This window comes from Nicotiana sylvestris, chromosome 7 (genome assembly GCF_000393655.2).
Source record: "Nicotiana sylvestris chromosome 7, ASM39365v2, whole genome shotgun sequence".
NCBI lineage: Eukaryota > Viridiplantae > Streptophyta > Magnoliopsida > Solanales > Solanaceae > Nicotiana > Nicotiana sylvestris.
The window spans coordinates 96904855-96924003 of record NC_091063.1 but is presented as its reverse complement, the minus strand read 5'-3'; the positions used below and the strand labels follow the sequence as shown (position 1 = coordinate 96924003).

The 19149-nt window shown below is 38.3% G+C and overlaps 1 protein-coding gene across 1 annotated transcript; it reads right to left on the bottom strand.

Moving 5' to 3' along the window:
- Positions 1–230: 230 nt before the first annotated feature.
- On the bottom strand, positions 231–18897 carry LOC138873482 (uncharacterized). Its single transcript, XM_070151952.1, has 7 exons — positions 18754–18897; positions 18298–18642; positions 17830–18028; positions 17487–17617; positions 16864–17333; positions 1038–1303; positions 231–595 (listed from the first exon to the last, which is right to left on the bottom strand). Exons 1-7 carry the CDS (start codon positions 18895–18897, stop codon positions 231–233), a joined length of 1920 nt encoding a protein of 639 aa, XP_070008053.1.
- Positions 18898–19149: the final 252 nt, after the last annotated feature.

Genomic DNA, 19149 nt, shown 5'->3' with positions numbered 1-19149 from the left:
AGCGGTTTTGAGGTGCTCACATCTCTTTTTGACATAAAGGAGGGCTTTACATGTTTTTCTCTGGCACAGGAATCACGGACCTTTTGAGTTTTGAATTGTGACATAGGCAAACCATGGACCAGGTCCTTCTAAATTAGTTTGTTCAGAAGGGAGAAGCTTGCATGGCCCAGTCTTCTATGCCATAGTCCAGCATCATCGTTTACAGCCTTCAGACAACTCAGATCACCACTCTATAAGGATTCGAAATCAGCAACATAGACGTTCTTGTATCTTTTGGCCACCAGGACTATTTCACCAGTCACAAGGTCAGTGACTGTACATATTTTGGACAAGAACTCCAGTTTGTTTCCCTTATCACAAATTTGAGAGACACTCAGGAGACTATACTTAAGTCCGTTGACATAGTACACATTTTCAATAGTGTGAGTGAGTGACTTCCCAACTTTTACAACTCCAAGAATGTGCCACTTTTTGCCATTGCCAAAGGATACACTCCCTCTTTGCAGGGTTTTTAGTGAAAGAAAGTTTGTGGTGTTCCTAGACATGTGTTTTGAACATCCACTATCCATGAACCATTGTTGACCACTTCCCTTCACTGTTCCATGCACAAAAAATTAGGAGTTAGTTTTAGGAACCCAAACAAGTTTGGGTCCCTTGTAGTAACCAAGAGGATGAATAAGAGCTCTCTTAGTCCAAGCAGGTAATGTGCGTTTTCTTTGAGTGGAACCTGGTCCCTCTTTTGTGATCACAGTTTCAGCAGCCACTTTATCTTTTGGGACTGATTGATTCTTAGCCTGGACACCTTCCTTGGAGTGCCCAGTGTTCCCACATTGGGTACGAGGCCAGTTGTCAGATGCAGTGGCGCTCTTTCTATGAGGGTTTTAAGGATCTTTCTTCCTAGGAAATGTTGCTCTCCGCCCTTTTCACTGTTATTAGTGAGCAAGGTAATGGTAGCCTCTACAGACCAGATCCACTTTAGAGACTTTTCAAGACCATTCATTACTTTTTCTAGATTGGCTTGGAGGAGCTCATCCTACATCTCAAGGCCTTCACCTCATCTTCAATCCTAGAATATTCCTCACTTACTATCTCATTTCCTCTTTCAAAGCTTTCAGGTTTTGACTCAGTCAAGGGCTTTGCTATTAGTTCCCTATGGTCAGTAGTTTCTGCCAAGAGATCAGTCTTTTCTTTTCTAAGAATTTCAATGGCCTTCTTTTGATCAATAATTGCAGCTACTACGTATTTTCTAATATGTTCAGATTCTTCTAGTTCTAAGAACAAAGAATCACTATCCTCCACAAGACTACAAAAGGCAGTAATTAAACATCAGCTAAACACATGAGTTTTTTTTTGGAGAATAGGATTTCAGATTTTTTCTGAACATCCCTGAAGTTTACATCTTCATTGCCATTGTCTTCATCATTGTCTGATTGAGCCATCAAAGCAAGTGTTGAGTCATATCCAATCTCTTCGCCTTCAACTACCATCGTAGAACTATCATCAATATTAGATTTATCTTGCTTTACTTGTGTAGTTCCCTCATAGGCTATTTGCAAAGCCTCACATATTTCCTTGGCAGTGTCGCATATAGATACTCTATCGTACTCTCTAGGTTCCAAACCATACACCAGAATTTTCTTGGTGTTCCTTGGCAGTGTCGCACAAGAAAATTCTTCTCCGTTGCTTTCTAGTTTGCATCAATGTATTTTCCGCTGGTCTTTTTTATTGAAAATGGAAATTCATTCAGTACCTTGATTGGAACAAACAGACCATCACAGATAACATCCCAAAGCTCGCAATCCTCAGCCATGATGAAATCATGCATTCTAGCTTTCCACCACCAATATCATTTTCCATCAAACTTGGGTGGGTGGTATATGGATTGACCTTCTTCAAGATTTAGTGGAGTCGTTATGAGGATCCTTCCTAGGCGCTAACCTGATCGAAAGAACCCGCTTTGATACAAATTAATAGCTTATATGGGTCCACCAAATCGTAGAGTACCTGGTCCTCTACAAGTTTATGCTGAGAGCACTTAGTAAAGCAGTAAGTAAATGAGGCAGAGGATTTTTACGTGGAAAAATCCCGCACAATGGGATCAAAAAACCACGACCTACACCTGTAGGCTTTTAACTTTACTAACTTGTAATCTTACCTATTACAAGCCGCTTTACTATACTTCCTATTGCAAAGGATTTACTCAACTAACTTCTTGTACCTTTACCACAAGCCACTTTGTAACTATCCTAGTTACAAAGGCTTTTTCTAACTTGTGGTGCTATCATCACAAGCCACTTTGTAATTCTACAATTACAAAGTCTTTTCTTTAAGACTAAACCTAGTCACAACCTAAACTCAATGAGTTTAAGAATTTATAAGAGGATTTCTAATTAGTATGCTTCTAAGTAAGCAATTTAGGAGATGTAGTAAGTACAATAACAAGGTTACAACTCAACTAGGACAACAATAATCAATATTTTAGGAACTGGTCCGTAATGGCGTTCAACCTTTTTTTTCAAGCTTGAGAGGATGATTTTTCTGTTTTTGCAAAAGGCTTGGATGAGAAACAGAAATCTTGTAGTGATGTCTTTGTGTAATGCTTCATCGAGTATATCTTGATCACATCACTTGAAGTTATGTGAGTGCTTTGTTTGGTTAGAGAATGAATGGGCTGATAGTATATTGCAGTGCAGCAGAAATAGTGTCGTTAGTCACTTCAGTTCCAGCTGTGTCCAAATGACTCTGTACTACTACATAGGAACCACAGGAGCATCAGGTCTTTGTTTGGTTCCTAGCTCATGAATCTGTAGCAGTTCATCCTTAGCTGGGATCTGTTACCAGTTTGTAGCAATCCAAGTAGGTCAGGTTCCCTATCTGGTTCTTATCCGTAAGTTTGTTAGATCATCAAAACATAAGGTAAGAGTATTTAAGATCTATCACTAAGAAAAACCACCAATAGATGAATAGAAGAAGATAGCCTCAAAACCTCAATTAAACCAGCAAATATCAGTAGTCAAAAACCCTAACAAAGAAAATGAGATCGAATCCGGGTTTCAAAATTGAAGTTGATCCATTTTTTTATCTTTTCTAAAAAAATCGACTAGAAAGGAAAAGGTTAGAAGAGAATGACCAAAACCTAGAAATTTTACTCGGCTAAGTTTTGAAGATTTTTCTCCGATATTTCTCTCTAACCTAGCACACAGACTTACCTTGTGTATATATAGCCTTAAAAATCTTCAAAAATCTACCCAAAAGTCCGAAAAATCTTCAGGTCTTTGAACAATTTTTGGGACAAATGGAGGGTATGGATTGTTTTACATATATCCACGGCTCCCTTTTATCCAACAAATTGTTCCTATAGTACAAAAATCGTGCGATTTGATGGAATATTCGAATTCTTTCTCACAAAAACCGTTAGGAATCAAATGACGTGGAGGGGAGGGGACCATTTGAGTGAACTCGGAAACGAGTTGAGGTTGAATCGATTTGAATCAGTGAGAAAGAAGATGAATAGTAGTAGTAGGTGCCCGGGAATGCCTAACACCTTCTCCCTGGTTAACAGAATTCTTTACCCGGATTTCTGTATTCGCGGACTATAGAACAGAGTCAATCTTTCCTCGATTCGGGATTTGAACCGGTGACTTGGGACACCATAAATTATCCCAAGTGGGGACTCTGAATTTTTTAATAAAATGATCCCGCTTCGCTTGTCACTTTAAGTTGGAAAAAACTCCCTTATACACTTTACCGGGGGTATAGGTAAAAAAGGAGGTGTGAGAGCTCTGGCGACTCTGTTGGGGATCGAACCCAGAATCTCTGGTTCAGGGTTCAAGAATTCGAGCTTAGAATAATTGTTATAGTTGGCTTTATCCATTATCTGAATTTGTTACATGATGTGCGAATTGATTGCTTTTACCGCTTTAATATTTCGTGAACTGTATAGAAACTGTTGTGAAATCCCTCTTCTCTCTGAGTCTTCTAAATCATGAAGAAGTGTGCACTTCGTGTGACTTCTTTTCTGTTAAAGTCATATCCCAAATTTAGAACGAGGTTCGGACAAGTTGCAAAGCCGGTGAAGCTTCTGTATTCCCGATACACTGCACCCCCTCGGCTCGAGCTGTTCGCTCGGGTAAGCCAAGTCTAGAATAATAAATCCAGGTTTTGAACCTAGTACAACAAGACCTCATGCCGGATCCCTAGTAGGAACGTTTTCTTGCATCATGTGTATTTAACTTTGGAGACTCAACACAGGGGTTGGGTCTGTCTAGGACAGGTGCACCCGAAATGAAAAGACCATCTTGATGCATCCTATGTGCTACATGTTGCATTTATTCGAGGGTAAAAGGGTCATTTGGCGGACCGATATTAGTTGAGGGCAAATAAAAAAAAAAGAAGAAAAAGAGAGGGTGAAGTGTGAAGATGAAGTAAGTGGGGCCCAGTTATAAGTTTCTTTCACACTTTTTCAAGAAAACAATTGAAAATGAAAAATTTAAAGAAAAAGATTTTGCACTTTTTCATCATTTTCCGTAAATTAGAAAATAAAAAAAATGGAAGAAGAAAATCCAAAAAAAGATTTTGCATGTTTCATCATTTTTCAAGAAAAAGCAACAAAAAAAAATATGTTTTCTCTAAAATAGTTGTTTTTTTAATTCTCGCCCGTATACATGATTCTCGCCTTTCGGGGCGTGATACGTAGGCAACCCACATAGGGTCCGGTCTCCCTAGTGATCTCAGGTTCATGGCTATGCGGGGTCTTAGCCAAATCTTGCATTTTTAGTCACTTTTAGCCACATGGGTTAATTTTAGAAAACTAGCCTCAATCATGTCTTGCATGTGTCCAACTGGAAGGGTTATTGTCTCACATAGCATTATAGGTCTTTAACTTTATTTGGTCTTAATTTTCTCATACAGGTGTCGGTATACTTATCGGAGTTTGAGCATGACATACCCCAGGACCACCGCATTCAGGAGTTGCTTAAGGAGATTTTTATATTTTTATTTATTTTTATATTTTTTTATGTCGTCTTTTACTTTCTAGTTTTGTACAACAATGTCGAGTTTTTTTTTGTTATTGTACTTTTTATTTTGTATTTGGAATGGTGTGGTGTAACTCAAAAATCTTAAAAAAAAACAAAAAGATATTCTGTGTTTTTATATTTCCGTTAGAATTTTCTTTAGAAATACTACTCCTAGAAATCAAGAAGTAAAAAAAAGAAAGCTTGAGGTGGTTTTATTTTAGGAAATTAGTATCTAGAATATTTTTTTTAAATTGCTTTTATACTTCCTTTAGTATATTAGGACCGAAATTCAAAAAAAAAAAGAAAAAAAAAGAATTTTCTTTTAGTCCCTCTTTAAAAGTTTTCTTCAAGGCATTAATTCCAAAATCCAAAAAGATTTTTCTTGTGAGGTGTTTCTTTGGGAAATAATTGAAAGATGAAAAACAAAATTCCTTTTATTTTCATTAGAACTTTAGGATATTGTACATAGAAAAAAAAAAAGCATACTTTATCTTTTGTTTATCATTAAAAAATTTCCTTTAGGCAACCAAAATTGAAATTCAAAAATATTATATTTTATCTTTTTCATTGCTTGCTTCGAAATCTTGCGTCAGGATATCAAATGAAGATTCAAAATATTTTTTGTGGTTTATTCCTTAGATTTCCTTCATAAAAAAAGAATCAAAAATATTTTTCTCTTTTAGAGTTTTTCCTTGATAATTTCTCATAGTGTATCTATTTTAAAAAAGAAAGGAAAAAAAAAAAGAAAAGAAAAGAAAATGAAAATGTTAGTTTGTTTACTTTATGCCCGATCTTCCAGAACTACGCAAAGATCTGATTCATGCGACATCATGATACGTAGGCAACCTACATAGAGTTCGATCGAATTATTTTTTTTATTAAAAGAAAAAAGGAAAAAAGAGAAAAGAAAAAAAGAGGTGGAATTGTGGGATGCGAGATATGCGAGAAAGAAAGGGTGATGATTAAAAAAAAGAGAAATGAAGGAAAATGGGCAAGGCAGCAAGTGCTAGAAAAGCAAAGAAAAGAGAGGTTGAAATGAACAAATTGGGATGATGCCAACTGACCTTTGTACCGTGGAAGTCATTTTAGAACCGATAACTGTGGCTAGGTGCATTGCACATAAAGTGAGATTATCTTATGTTAAATGCTCTAACGCTAACGTGATGGCTTCATTTTGTTATATTCATAGCAGAAGGGTGGTTGGTTTGTGGTTTTAAAGTGGTAACTCCTTCCTATAACATAAAGTCAAAAGGCAATGGAAGACAACAACAAAACTGAGTTGGTTGATACCGGCGATCGAAAGTAGTTGGTGGAACAGGACAATGGGTTGGTTGAAGAGGTAAATATGTTAAAACAACACATGGCTGACATGCATCAGGCTTGGATGACTGGGAAGGCGCCACCCCCGCCACCACCCAACCTCCTAGATGTTGCCCATACCCAAACTCCGGACACAATGCCAGATTATCCTCCCCAATGCCACTTCTCTCCACAGAACTCCCAAAGTCGTACATCACTCTCCCAGTACCCAGCTCCACAAAATGCCTATCTACCCCACGAGCCTACCGAAAACCCCCTGGATCAGGTTTCCGGCCCAATCAAGCCTTAAAGAATGAGAGGTTACGGAAGAAGAAGACCTTCACTCCATTGGGAGAGTCATATGCCAGTCTGTTTCAGAGGCTAAGGATATTGGACATATTGAAGCCGACCCAGATAAAAATGCCAGACCCTCTTCCAAAGAAATTTGATTTTTCTCAAAGGTGTGCATATTGCTCGGATGCCCTGGGGCATGACATAGAGAAGTGTTGGAATCTGAAGAACGCAATTCAAAAGCTTATTGATGCAGGCGACATGGTCGTGCAAAATCTAGATGCAGCAGACACTAGCCAAAGTCTGTCACCTGTGCATAATGAGACGCATATGGTGGGTATGATTTATTTTGTAAAGGAATGTGAGAATTCTTCTGGGATCCTTGGAGGTCCACGTGCTACGAAGCTTTTAGCGCTATCAGAGGTTGATCCTAAGAAAGGCAAAGGGAACCCAAAGACAATCGGTTCAGAACAATGTGATGGAGGCTGGTGAAGGTCCTAGCATTATTGATGCAGAGGTCAGTGGCTAATATGTTGAGTTTGATGATTGGAAAGACGCTCTTTTCTTGGTTTGCTAGGGAGGAGTTTTGGTGGTTTATTTTGTTGTCATTTCTGTTGTCCGGGTTATTTCAAGGTTGTAATCCGTATATTGTCTTGTGACTCAAACCCTTCTATCCTTTTATTTTGCTTAGTTTGTGTAGTCATAATAGCCCGTTTAGTGTTGTCTAGGTTTGCTCTAGGTTTGTAACCCCAGTTTAGTTTGTTTGTTTTGTTGTCCAAACCCTTTCACCATTTGTCTAATGCAATTCTCTATTTTCTGTGATTTCTAGTCATTTTCATTTAGTTCTCTTTTCTTTTTATAGTTCTTTTCCTATTGACTCTAGTGACATGACATGCATGCGTAATTCACAGCCTGGTTTTAAAAATTAGTTTAATCACGAAGCAATGAAACAATGTTGAAGATGTAGGTACATTGGAGGGAAATAGGTAAAGGCATTTTGAGATCACTTCAAGCCCGAATTGTGTGAAACTGGGGCAGGTAGAACATAAAAATACACTATTGAAATGCATCATACTGCATCGAGTGAAGATAATGGCAAGTTTGCCCCAAATTTGTAGGGGGCCGTTCGTGGTAATGAGAGTGAGGGTGTTGTCCAATAGGGCTTGGTACTTAATAGATGTAGAAGGCGAATGCGTGGATATGGTTATCAAGTCTAGTGCAATCAAAAGATGTTACAAATGTTTTCCTTGGTTTGTTTAAATTGTGTAGTTTGCGCTTGGCATGTTTTGGAGATTGGAATGACGAAGACATTTTGTTCTGCTATCTAAACACTTTATCCTTCGTTACCCCTTTGAGCCTTATTTATTTCTTTCATACCCCTCTTTCGCAATTGGTAACAAAGATCAGAAACGCAAGCGTGAAAGATGAGTAAAGGAAAAAGAGAAAAGAAAAAGAATGAAAAGAGAGAGAAGAGAAAGAAGAAGAAAGAGAAAAGAAAAAAGAAAAAAAAAGAAAAAAAGAGAAAAAGAGAAGAAAAACAACAACAAAAAGAAAAAAGAATGGAACAATAGAAAAGAAAAAGAAAAGAAAATCACAACAAACAAAGTAATTCCTATAACATAAACTACGTTCGACGATTTCTTTTAAGGATACGTAGGCAGCCTCACGATTCGGGTCCCATCAAAATAAAAATCCAAAAGTCTCCAAGCAAAGAAACAGGGGCAGAAGTTGTGGTTGTTGTAAGAAATCTGATTCTGAAAGTTGTAATTTTGAACCCATGTGAATTGTTTTGAGACTTTGATATCCTTTCTTTTTAACCCTATCCAAAACCCATGTTACGGTCCAAAGAAAGACCTTCCGATCAGTCTTCGAGAGATGCCAAGTCAAGCATGGAGAGGTAATTCATATCAGGGGCAACACTCTGGTCCAAGCGAAAAAATAATGAAAACGAGAGAGTCTTATTGGTGAAAACCCTCACGGGCATCGTAAGGCGATGAAAGCTAAGAGAAATCAAAAATGAGAGAGTCTTATTGGTGAAAATCTTCACGGGCACCTTGAGGCGACGGTAAGTTGAGAAAAAGAACAAAATGAGAGAGACTTGATGGTGAAAACTCTTCGGGCACTACAAGTAGAAGAAGGATTGTGAATCAGATTGGATAATCGGAGCATTGAAGCCCAGTTTCACGGTTTAAAGGTACAACAAGAGTTGAACATCAGGCTTGCTAAATAGAATAGGCCACAGGTACATGTCATGGTCATTAGAGTTTTATCCACATCTGATAGGTTTCTACTTGGTAGTTTTCTTGTTAGGAATCATCTTTTTCCTTTGTCCTTTACTCTGTTCCTTTTGTCTTGTTTACTTCCTGTTCGTGAGTCTGTTTGGTCAAAATAAGTGAGAAATGACTTCAAAATTTGCCACCAGCTTTCTAATTGCACAAAGTGGGATCTGGCCAGCACATCAAAGTGGCATAAGTTAGGAAAGAACAACATGCACACTTAGTTGGTAACAATCAACGTGCTTTGGGATTCATGTGAAATACAAAGGTTTGGTATATATCAATTCATGAACAATGCAACAGATGGAGGGTGTAGGGTGAACGGATCAAAGGTATTTTCTGTGATAAGATTGACAAAGAAAGTGGTTAACCAGTGACAAGCAAGGTCTTCCAAGCAGAAATCAAAGTTATCATGGCAAGTGAAGGAGCAATAGACCTCAAGTCCAAGGCCAGTAGTTTAAGTCGAGAAAGAACATCATATACACTAAGTGGGTGGAAATTGACGTGCTTTGGGATTCATGTGAGACACAAAGGTTTGGTAAACGCCAGTTCATGAGCAATGCAACAGATAGAGGATAATTGTGTCTGAAAGGAGAAGAGGTATTTTCTGTGATAAGGATGACAGAGAAAGTGGTTAGCAAGGTCTTCAAGTGGAAGTCAAAGTTATCATGGGAAGTGGAGGAACAATCGTCCTCACAGTCAAGGCCACAAACCAACCACCGCATTTTAAACTGATTGAAACAGGGGTAGAAAATTTCGTTTGTTTCGGAGAAACCCTCCGTAAGGGGGAAAATCAAGCACCAGACAGGTTTGACTTGTGATTCTCAGGACCCTCCTGGATAATGAGATTTAGTTTTTAAATTCTCAGGACCCACCTGGAAAATGGGATTTAATTTAAAATTTTCAGGACCCTTCTAGATAATGGGATTTAATTTTAAAAGTTTTCAAGACCCTCCTGGATAATGGGATTTAGTTTTTAAGTTTTCAGGACCCTCCTGGATAATGGGATTTAATTTTAAAACTTCTCAGGACCCTCTTGGATAATGAGATTTAGTTTTTAAGTTTTCAGACCCTCCTGGGTAATGGGATTTAGTTTTTAAGTTTTCAGGACCCTCCTGGATAATGGGATTTAGTTTTTACATTCTCAGGACCCTCCTGAATAATGAGATTTAATTTAAAATTCTCAGGACCCTCCTGGATAATGTGATTTAATTTAAAATTCTCAGGACCCTCCTGGATAATGGGATTTAATTTAAAATTCTCAGGACCCTCCTGGATAATGGATTTAGTTTTTAAGTTTTCAGGACCCTCCTGGATAATGTGATTTAATTTAAAATTTTCAGGACCCTCCTGGAAAATGGGATTTAATTTTAAAAGTTTTCATGACCCTCCTGGATAATGGGATTTAGTTTTAAAATTCTCAGGACCCTCCTGGATAATGGGATTTAATTTAAATTTTCAGGACCTTCCTGGATAATGGGATTTAATTTTAAAAGTTTTTCAGGACCCTCCTGGAAAATGGAGATTTAATTTTTAAGTTTTCAGGGCCCTCCTGGATAATGGGATTTAGTTTTTAAATTTTCAGGACCCTCCTGGATAATGAGTTTTAATTTTAAAATTTCAGGGCCCTCCTGGATAATGGGTTTAATCTTAAAAATTCTCAGGACCCTCTTGGAAAATGGGACTTAGTTAAAATTCAAAACGTTCATGAGTAACAAGATCTATCTAAGCTCTACCTTGAGGAAATATAAGTTTGGCTTTGAAGTTTTCATGCTTGGGATAAGATTCAATTTGAAATTTTAAGGATCCTCCTAAATAATGGGACTTAGTTTAATACCTCCCTTAGATGCTAAGATTTAGCATAAGTTTCACCATTAGGAAGTTGAATTTAGCTCTGAAATTTTCACCCTTAAGATGAGATTTGAATTTAAATTTCAGGACCCTCCTGGATAATGGGATTTAGTTTTAGGTGTTCAGGACCTGCCTGGATAATGAGATTTAGTTTTAGGTGTTCAGGACCCGCCTGGATAATGGGATTTAGTTTTAAGTTTTCAGGACCCTCATGGATAATGAGATCTAAATTTTTGTTGTTAGGACCCTCCTGGATAATGGGATGTAGTTTAAGACTTTCTTAGATAACAAGATGTAGCAGGAGTAACACCTTTACAAGATATAATTTAGATTTTAAAGCCATCATTTAGCTAGGAGTTTTCAGGACCCTCCTGGATAATGGGATTTAGCTTTCAAGTTCATAGAGATATTTGGTAGCATGATTCAATTAACACTCACAGATGCGCCCAACACCAAACTAGGGCAAAAGTTTTCTTTGTTTTGTTTATTTTGTGAAAATCATGCGCCCACCTGGAAAACAAGGGAATACATTTCAAGCTTTAGTAATCAGGCGCCCATATGGAGAACAAGGTAATACATTTCAAGTTTTGGTAATTAGGCGCCCATCTGGAGAACAAGGGAATACATTTTTCAAGTTCAGTAATCAGGCGCCCACCGGGAGAAAAAGGGAATACATTTCAAGCTTCAGTAATCAGGCGCCCACCTGGAGAACAAGGGAATACATTTCAAGTTTTGGCAATCAGGCGCCCACCTGGAGAACAAGGGAATACATTTTTCAAGTTCAGCCATCAGGCGCCCACCTGGAGAACAAGGGAATACATTTTAAGTTCAGCAATCAGGCGCCCACCTGGATAACAAGGGAATACATTTCAAGTTTCGATAATCAGGCGCCCACCTGGAGAACAAGGTAATACATTTCAAGTTTTGGGTAATCAGGCGCCCACCTGAAGAACAAGGGAATACATTCAAGTTCAACAATCAGGCGCCCACCTGGAAACAAGGGAATATACATTTTCAAGTTCAGCAATCAGGCACTCACCTGGAGAACAAGGGCGTATAGTTCAAGTTTCAGTTTTCAAAGTTCTTACTGATGTTTGGTAACATGCCAAACCAGGGCAGACGTTTTCTTTATTTTGTTTATTTTGTGGAAATCAGGCGCCCACCTGGAGAACAAGGGAATACATTTTTTCAAGTTCAGTAATCCGGTGCCCACCTGTAGAACAAGGGAATACATTTCAAGTTTTGGTAATCATGCGCGCACCTGAAGAACAAGGGAATACATTTCAAATTCAGTGATCAGGCGCCCACTTGAAGAACAAGGGAATACATTTCAAATTCGGTGATCAAGCGCCCACTTGAAGAACAAGGGAATACATTTCAGGTTTTGGTAATCAGGCGCCCATCTAAAGAACAAGGGAATACATTTCAAGTTTTGGTAATCAGGCACCCACCTGTAGAACAAGGGAATACATTTCAAGTTTTGGTAATCAGGCGCCCACCTGAAGAACAAGGGAATATATATCAAATTCAGTGATCAGGCGCCCACCTGAAGAATAAGGTAATACATTTCAAGTTTTGGAAATCAGGCGCCTACCTGAAGAACAAGGGAATACATTTCAAGTTCAGTAATTAGGCGCCCACCTGAAGAACAAGGGAATACATTTCAAATTCAGCAATCAGGTGCCCACCTGGAGAACAAGGGAATACATTTCAAATTCAGTAATCAGGCACCCACCTGGAGACCAAGGGAATACATTTCAAGTTTTGGTAATCATGCGCCCACCTGAAGAACAAGGGAATACATTTCAAGTTTTGGTAATCAGGCGCCCACCTGAAGAACAAGGGAATACATTTCAAGTTTTGGTAATTCGACGCCAACCTGATGAACAAGGGAATACATTTCAAATTCAGTGATCAGGCGCCCACCTGAAGAACAAGGGAATACATTTCAAGTTTTGGTAATCAGGCTCCCACCTAAAGAACAAGGGAATACATTCCAAGTTTTGGTAATCAGGTGCCCACCTGAAGAATAAGGGAATACATTTCAAATTCAGCAATCCGGCGCCCACCTAGAGAACAAGGGAATATATTTCAATTTCAGCAATCAAGCGCCCACCTGGAGAACAAGGGAATACATTTCAAGTTCAGCAATCAGGAGCCCGCATGGAGAACAAGGGAACACAGAAAGTTTCAGTAATCAGGCGCCCACTTGGAGAACAAGGGAAGACAGTTCAAGTTTCAAGGGAAAGTAGTTCCGAAGGAAGACAGTTCAAGATTTGGCAATCAGGCACCCACCTGGAAAACAAGGGAATTCACTTCAGAATGCAATTCAAGTCAGCAACAAAAGAAGATCGCGGCAGGAATGCGAGTCAACAGTCCGGGATGATCAACAGAAGTTAGCCACAATCCAGAATAAAAAAAAAAGGCAAGAAGTTAATCCAAATGCAGAAGATGATGAAAGATATGAGCTTCTCAAGACATGGTTGAGGTCACAAGCACTACATGTCCGGTCTTGATCCGAAAATCTGAAGAAGGGGGAACTAGCACCTGCAACTAGCAAGCATCAAGGTTAAAATGTAAAGTCTTGATGAAGAACCACTCAAGACTCAAGATCAAGCTTCAGAAGACTTATATATAGGAATCTTGTAACTCGTAGTTGATAGTCTTAGCTAGTCTTTTTCATGTATTGATTTTAGTGTAACATCAGGACCGCGGACCGGAACCTCGGTGGAATGGCACCTCGACTGGCTCTCCACCTCAGCATACTCCATCATCTCACTCACCTCTAAACTACACGTGGCTTGATTCCTTTATCGCCATGGATATGTAGGCAGCTCAAATACCAGGGCTCGATCACATTCCCTTGTCTCTTAGTTTTGGTCTCTCTAAATAAGGGTCGGGTCAAAAAACCTATCTAATCGTTCTTTGTCTAAAAATACTTCGTACTTCCAGTCAAAGAGGGGTAGCTGTAGACATGTGATTTTTGACCCTCCCCAAGATTATTCATATTTTAGCACGTAAATATTTAATTTAGGCATAATATAGCTATTTCAATTATTTTTGACTTCTTTACTTTATTTTCATCATAAAAATGGAAAATTACAAAAAATACTTTAGTATGTATCTTTCATAATTCTTAAATATATATATATATATATAATAAAATAAATAAATACAAAAATAGTACCTTATTTTTATCTTTATATAATTTTAAAAATACAAAAAATATATAATAGTTTCATGTTAGCTTTTGCATTATGTAGTATTTTTATCTTATTTTAAAATGAGTCAATTAAGCTGTTGGATCACAATTTTAAGAGTTTTTGGAGCCCAATTCTTGGCCCAATTCGAATAAGTCCATTAAGCCTAGGGACCCTTCTAGACTTTTCTTTGGAACAAAATCAAATAAAAATGACCCTAAGGACTTAACACAAAAGGACCTAGGGACTAATTGGCAAAATACACAAAATATACCTAAACCTAGACTCTACATATAAAGGGATGCTTAAAAAATATCTGAAGGGGGCTAGCAGCTAAAGACCTAGGGACGAAATACACCTAAAACCTGACTGGATCCGCAGTTTGCTAAAATTGAGAGGAGACATTAATGTCATCTTCTCCATAAGCTAATGCCTAAGACCTAACACACACAGTACCCTACACCCTCTAAGACTTAAGATAGCAACGTCAACACATGAGACTTCACTTTTAATCTCCAAAATTCCTAACAATTCCTAAGACAAAAGAGCCGCTGCTCATCTGCTTCTTCTTCAAGACCGGTGATCGCAGTAGGCCACCTCAAGCTCGCCGGAGAAGACCCGTCATCACACCGCCCTTCAGCCATTCCCTTCACCCAAACCCAAGCCGCCGGACCTCACTGTCTGAAACCCGTCGGAAAACACTCACTCACGACCACCCACACCCAAGAAACCATTGGAGTCGCTGTTGCGTCTTTGAATGCGCACAACATCAGCCGATATCTTCACTTCTATGTCGGACGGGTTTAAAACTAACAGTGTCATCATCGTCGTGTCAGTAATGTCACCGACTTCGGTAGGTTTTGAGGTCTGGATTTGAGTCCGTTCGAGGTTAGAGTCCGAGGTTTGCCTGCGCACGTGGTTCAGGTTCCAGTTGTACTAGGCCATAACTATTTTGCATCAAAACAGAATTTGTAACGTCAGAGGTTCTGGTTGATTGGAAAAGCTCTATTTGTTTTGGTCCGGATGTAAAGTCATTGCTTATAACCTTATTGCTCATCATAGTACCTGTCACTGTTTTCTGTGTTTTCGTTTCAAGGCATCTATGCCGTGCATTTTCATCGCACAATGCAGAATATGCTATTTTGGCAGTAGCAATCATTTTCACTATCCATGTAAGTTCATTAACTCATTTATAATTGCACGTTACTTCTGTCACCAGTATGGTTAAAATAATGTGTCGAGTTTGTTTTACTTTGAATTCTTATGGTTTTTAGCTAGTGGCTATTTGTTGCATTTCATTTTTGTTCATGGATACGCTAGCCTTCATGTCTAGGATCTGTTTTTCCATTCGTATGTGTAGTTGATTTTTTTCATAGTTTTTGAATTTGTTCATTTAGTTATCTGCTCGTATGTTTACTCGAATTGATTATAGCTGAACACAATGTTGTCACAATATAGATATTGGGTTGTTATTCATCAACTGAACTACGTCAAATTAGATTGAAGGGACTCGGGTGTGCATTTCATGTGACCCTACCATAATTTGAATAATAATAATAAAATGAACATGTTATAAATCCGGGTGTGCATTTCCTGTGACCCGATTCTAATTTCCAATAATGTTAGATAAAATATGTCGAGAGCCGCGGGTGCATTTATGTGATGTGGTTGAAGACGTATTTTAAATAACGTTGCAATTTTTCCTAAAATTAGTTAAAAGCGGTTAATAATTTAAAATTATACCATAGGCTAAAACATGTATTAAAATCAGATAGTAGGTCAATTGTAATAGTTGAGCGACCGTGCTAAAACCACAGAACCCGGGAATGCTTAACACCTTCTCCCGGGTTAACAAAATTCCTTACCCGGATTTCTGTGTTCGCGGACTATAGAACAGAGTCAATCTTTCCTCGATTCGGGATTTGAACCGGTGACCTGGGACACCATAAATTATCCCAAGTGGCGACTCTGAATTTTTTAATAAAATGATCCCGTTTCGATTGTCACTTTAAGTTGGAAAAAACTCCCTTATACCCTATACCGGGGGTGTAGGTAAAAAAGGAGGTGTGACAGTAAGGCGCCGCTTCTGTTATTAGGTCTAGGGTTCATGATTTTGGGGGAAATTTATCAGATGTTTTATATATTAGGGCAAACGGGCGAGTCAAGCTAATGGTTCAGATCGGGTTTTATTCAACTGGGGCGACCGACATGGGTAATTAGAGGTGGCCCAATTCCAAAAAAACGAGATTCTTCTTCAATTTCTTTTATTTCTAAATTCCTTTTCTTTTCTTTTCTTTTTTTTTTAAATTTAAAAACCTAATAATTAAAAAATCCTAAATTATTAAACTAGTTAACTAATTATAAAAATGGTAAACTTCCCTTAAATCTAAACTAATACAGGAAAATCAATAGGCTAAAATTAAAAGACATAAAATGTAGAAATGAACTAATTTTGTGATTTTCAAATTTTATAAAGCAAATAGTTACTGATTAATTCTAAAAATGTAAAAACACATTCTAAATGCAATGCATGATATTTTGGTATTTTGTTTTATGATTTAAATTAAACTTAAACATGTACAAAATGAAAATAATTAAATACAATTCTACAAAAATTCCTAAAATGGACAATAATTAACAAAAATCTATTTTCTTGTAATTTATAGGAGTATTTCGTATAGGGCAAAAATCACATGCTCACACTCAACACATTGAGTCTGTTTATTATATATCTTGTACGCTTTGCTTTGAGAAGAGTAGCCCAGAAATATTCCTTCATCACTCTTGGCATCGAATTTCCCAAGCTGATCCTTTCCATTATTGAGAACATAGCATTTGCACCCAAGAATTCTTAGGTGAGTTAGCTTGGGTTTCCTTCCATTCAGTAGCTCATATGGGGCTTTGTTCAGGAGGGATCTGATCATGCACCTGTTCACCAAGTAGCAGGCAGTGTTGACCGCTTCAGCCCAGAAGTTCTTTGCAATTCCACTGTCGATTATTATTGTTCTTTCCATCTCTTCCAGAGTTCTGTTCTTCCTTTCCACTACTCCATTTTGCTGAAGAGTTCTTGGAGCTGAGAAGTTGTGGGTGATGCCATTTTCATTGCAGAACTCATCGAATTTGGAATTCTCAAATTCTGTTCCATGATCTGAGCTAATGCATACGACTCTAGACTCCATCTTCACCTGGATTTTCTTCACAAAGGCCACAAACACCTCAAAGGTGTCATCTTTAGTTCTAAGAAACATTGTCCATGTGAATCTGAAGTAGTCATCCACTATCAGAAAGATGTATCTTTTTCCTCCTCTGCTTTGCACTCTCATAGGACCACATAGGTCCATATGCAAAAGCTCTAGTGGCTTTGAGGTGCTCACATCCCTTTTAGACTTAAAAGAGGACTTCAATTGTTTTCCTCTAGCATAGGAATCACAAATGTTTTACACCTTGAACTTTGACATGGGCAGACCATGGACCAGGTCCTTGTGAATTAGTTTGTTCAGAAGAGAAAAGCTTGCGTGCCCCAATCTTCTGTATCTTTTGGCTACAAGTACCACTTCACCACTTTGTAAGGACTCAGAATCAGCAACATAGATGTTCCTATATCTTTTGGCCACAAGTACCACTTCACCAGTTACCAGATCAGTAACTGTACATATCTTGGACAAGAATTTCACCTTGTTTCCTTTATCACAGATCTGAGAGACGCTCAAGAGATTGTACTTAAGGCCATTGGAATAGTACACATTTTTAATAGAATGAGTGAGTTATTTCCCGACTTTTCCAACTCCAAGAATGTACCCAATTTTCCTATTTCCAAAGGATACACTCCCTCATTACAGGGTTTTAGTGACAAAAAGTCCATGGTGTTCCCAGTCATGCGCTTTGAACACTAACTATCCATGAACCATTGTTGACTACTTCCTTTCACTATTCCCTCCTTGTTGTCATCATCTTCATCATCGTCTGATTGGGCCATCAAGGCACGAGTTGAGTCATATTCATTTTCCTCGCCTTTAACTGCCATCATGGATCTATCACCAACATCAGTTTCATCTTCAGATTCACCAGAGAAATCTCCCCATGCTGCAAGAGTCTGCTTCATCACATTGTCAGCAGATCATTTTCTTTTGAAGTCCTTGAACGGAATCGGGTTTCTCTTAGCTGCCTTTTAAGGGCTGTTCTTGGAGAATTCTAGCTTCAAGAGAGGACAATCTTTGATGAAGTGTCCAGGCTTTCCACACTTATGACAGAGATCATAGTTTTTTGGTTTACTGGAGCTACCCCTTTTTAGCATTTCTCTATTTCTTCAGACCATCTTCTGAATTCTTTTGGTTAAGTAAGCCGTGTCATTGTCTTCCTCACTTGAGTCATTATTGTCACCTTTGAGTACCAGGTTCTTTTCTTCTTTGGTTCTCTTCTTTCACTGCCTATCTTCCTCTTCATAACGTAGGTTTTCATATCTCCAACCAGCTCTTCTATGGTCAACTCTTGCATGTCCTTTGATTCAGTAATAGCCTTCACCTTGCTTTCCCAAGGACTAGGTAGAATATTGAGGATTTTCCTCACTAGCTTGTTTCTAGGAATGGTTTCATCAAGTGAGTGTAACTCATTTATTATGGAAGTGAATTTTGTGTGCATATCTTGAATAGATTCATCGTCCTTCATCCTAAAGAGTTCATACTCGATAGTGAGCATATCGATCTTAGACTGTTTTACTTGGGTGGTTCCCTCATGAGCTGTTTACAAAGCTTCCTATATCTCCTTAGCAGTGTCGCAAGCGGAGATTCTATTATATTCTTCAGGTCCTATTCCACATACCAGAATCTTCTCCAAAGTTTTCCTATTTGTGTCGGTATATTCTTTACTAGTTTTTGACATTGAAAATGGAAGTTCTTCCAGTACCTTTGTTGGAACATAAGGACCATCACATATGATATCCCATAACTCAGAATCCTCAGCCATGATAAAATCATGCATTCTTGTTTTCCACCACCTATAATATTGTCCATTGAACCTGGGTGGTCAGTATGTAGATTGACCTTCTTCAAAATTTGGTGGAGCAACCATAAGGATCCTTCCTAGGTATTAGCCTAATTGGAGGAACCTGCTTTGATACCAATTGTTAGTTTGTACGAGTCCACCAAATAGTAGAGTACCTGGTCCTCTATGAGGTTATGCTGAAAATGCTAGTAAAACTGTAAGTAAGTGAGACAC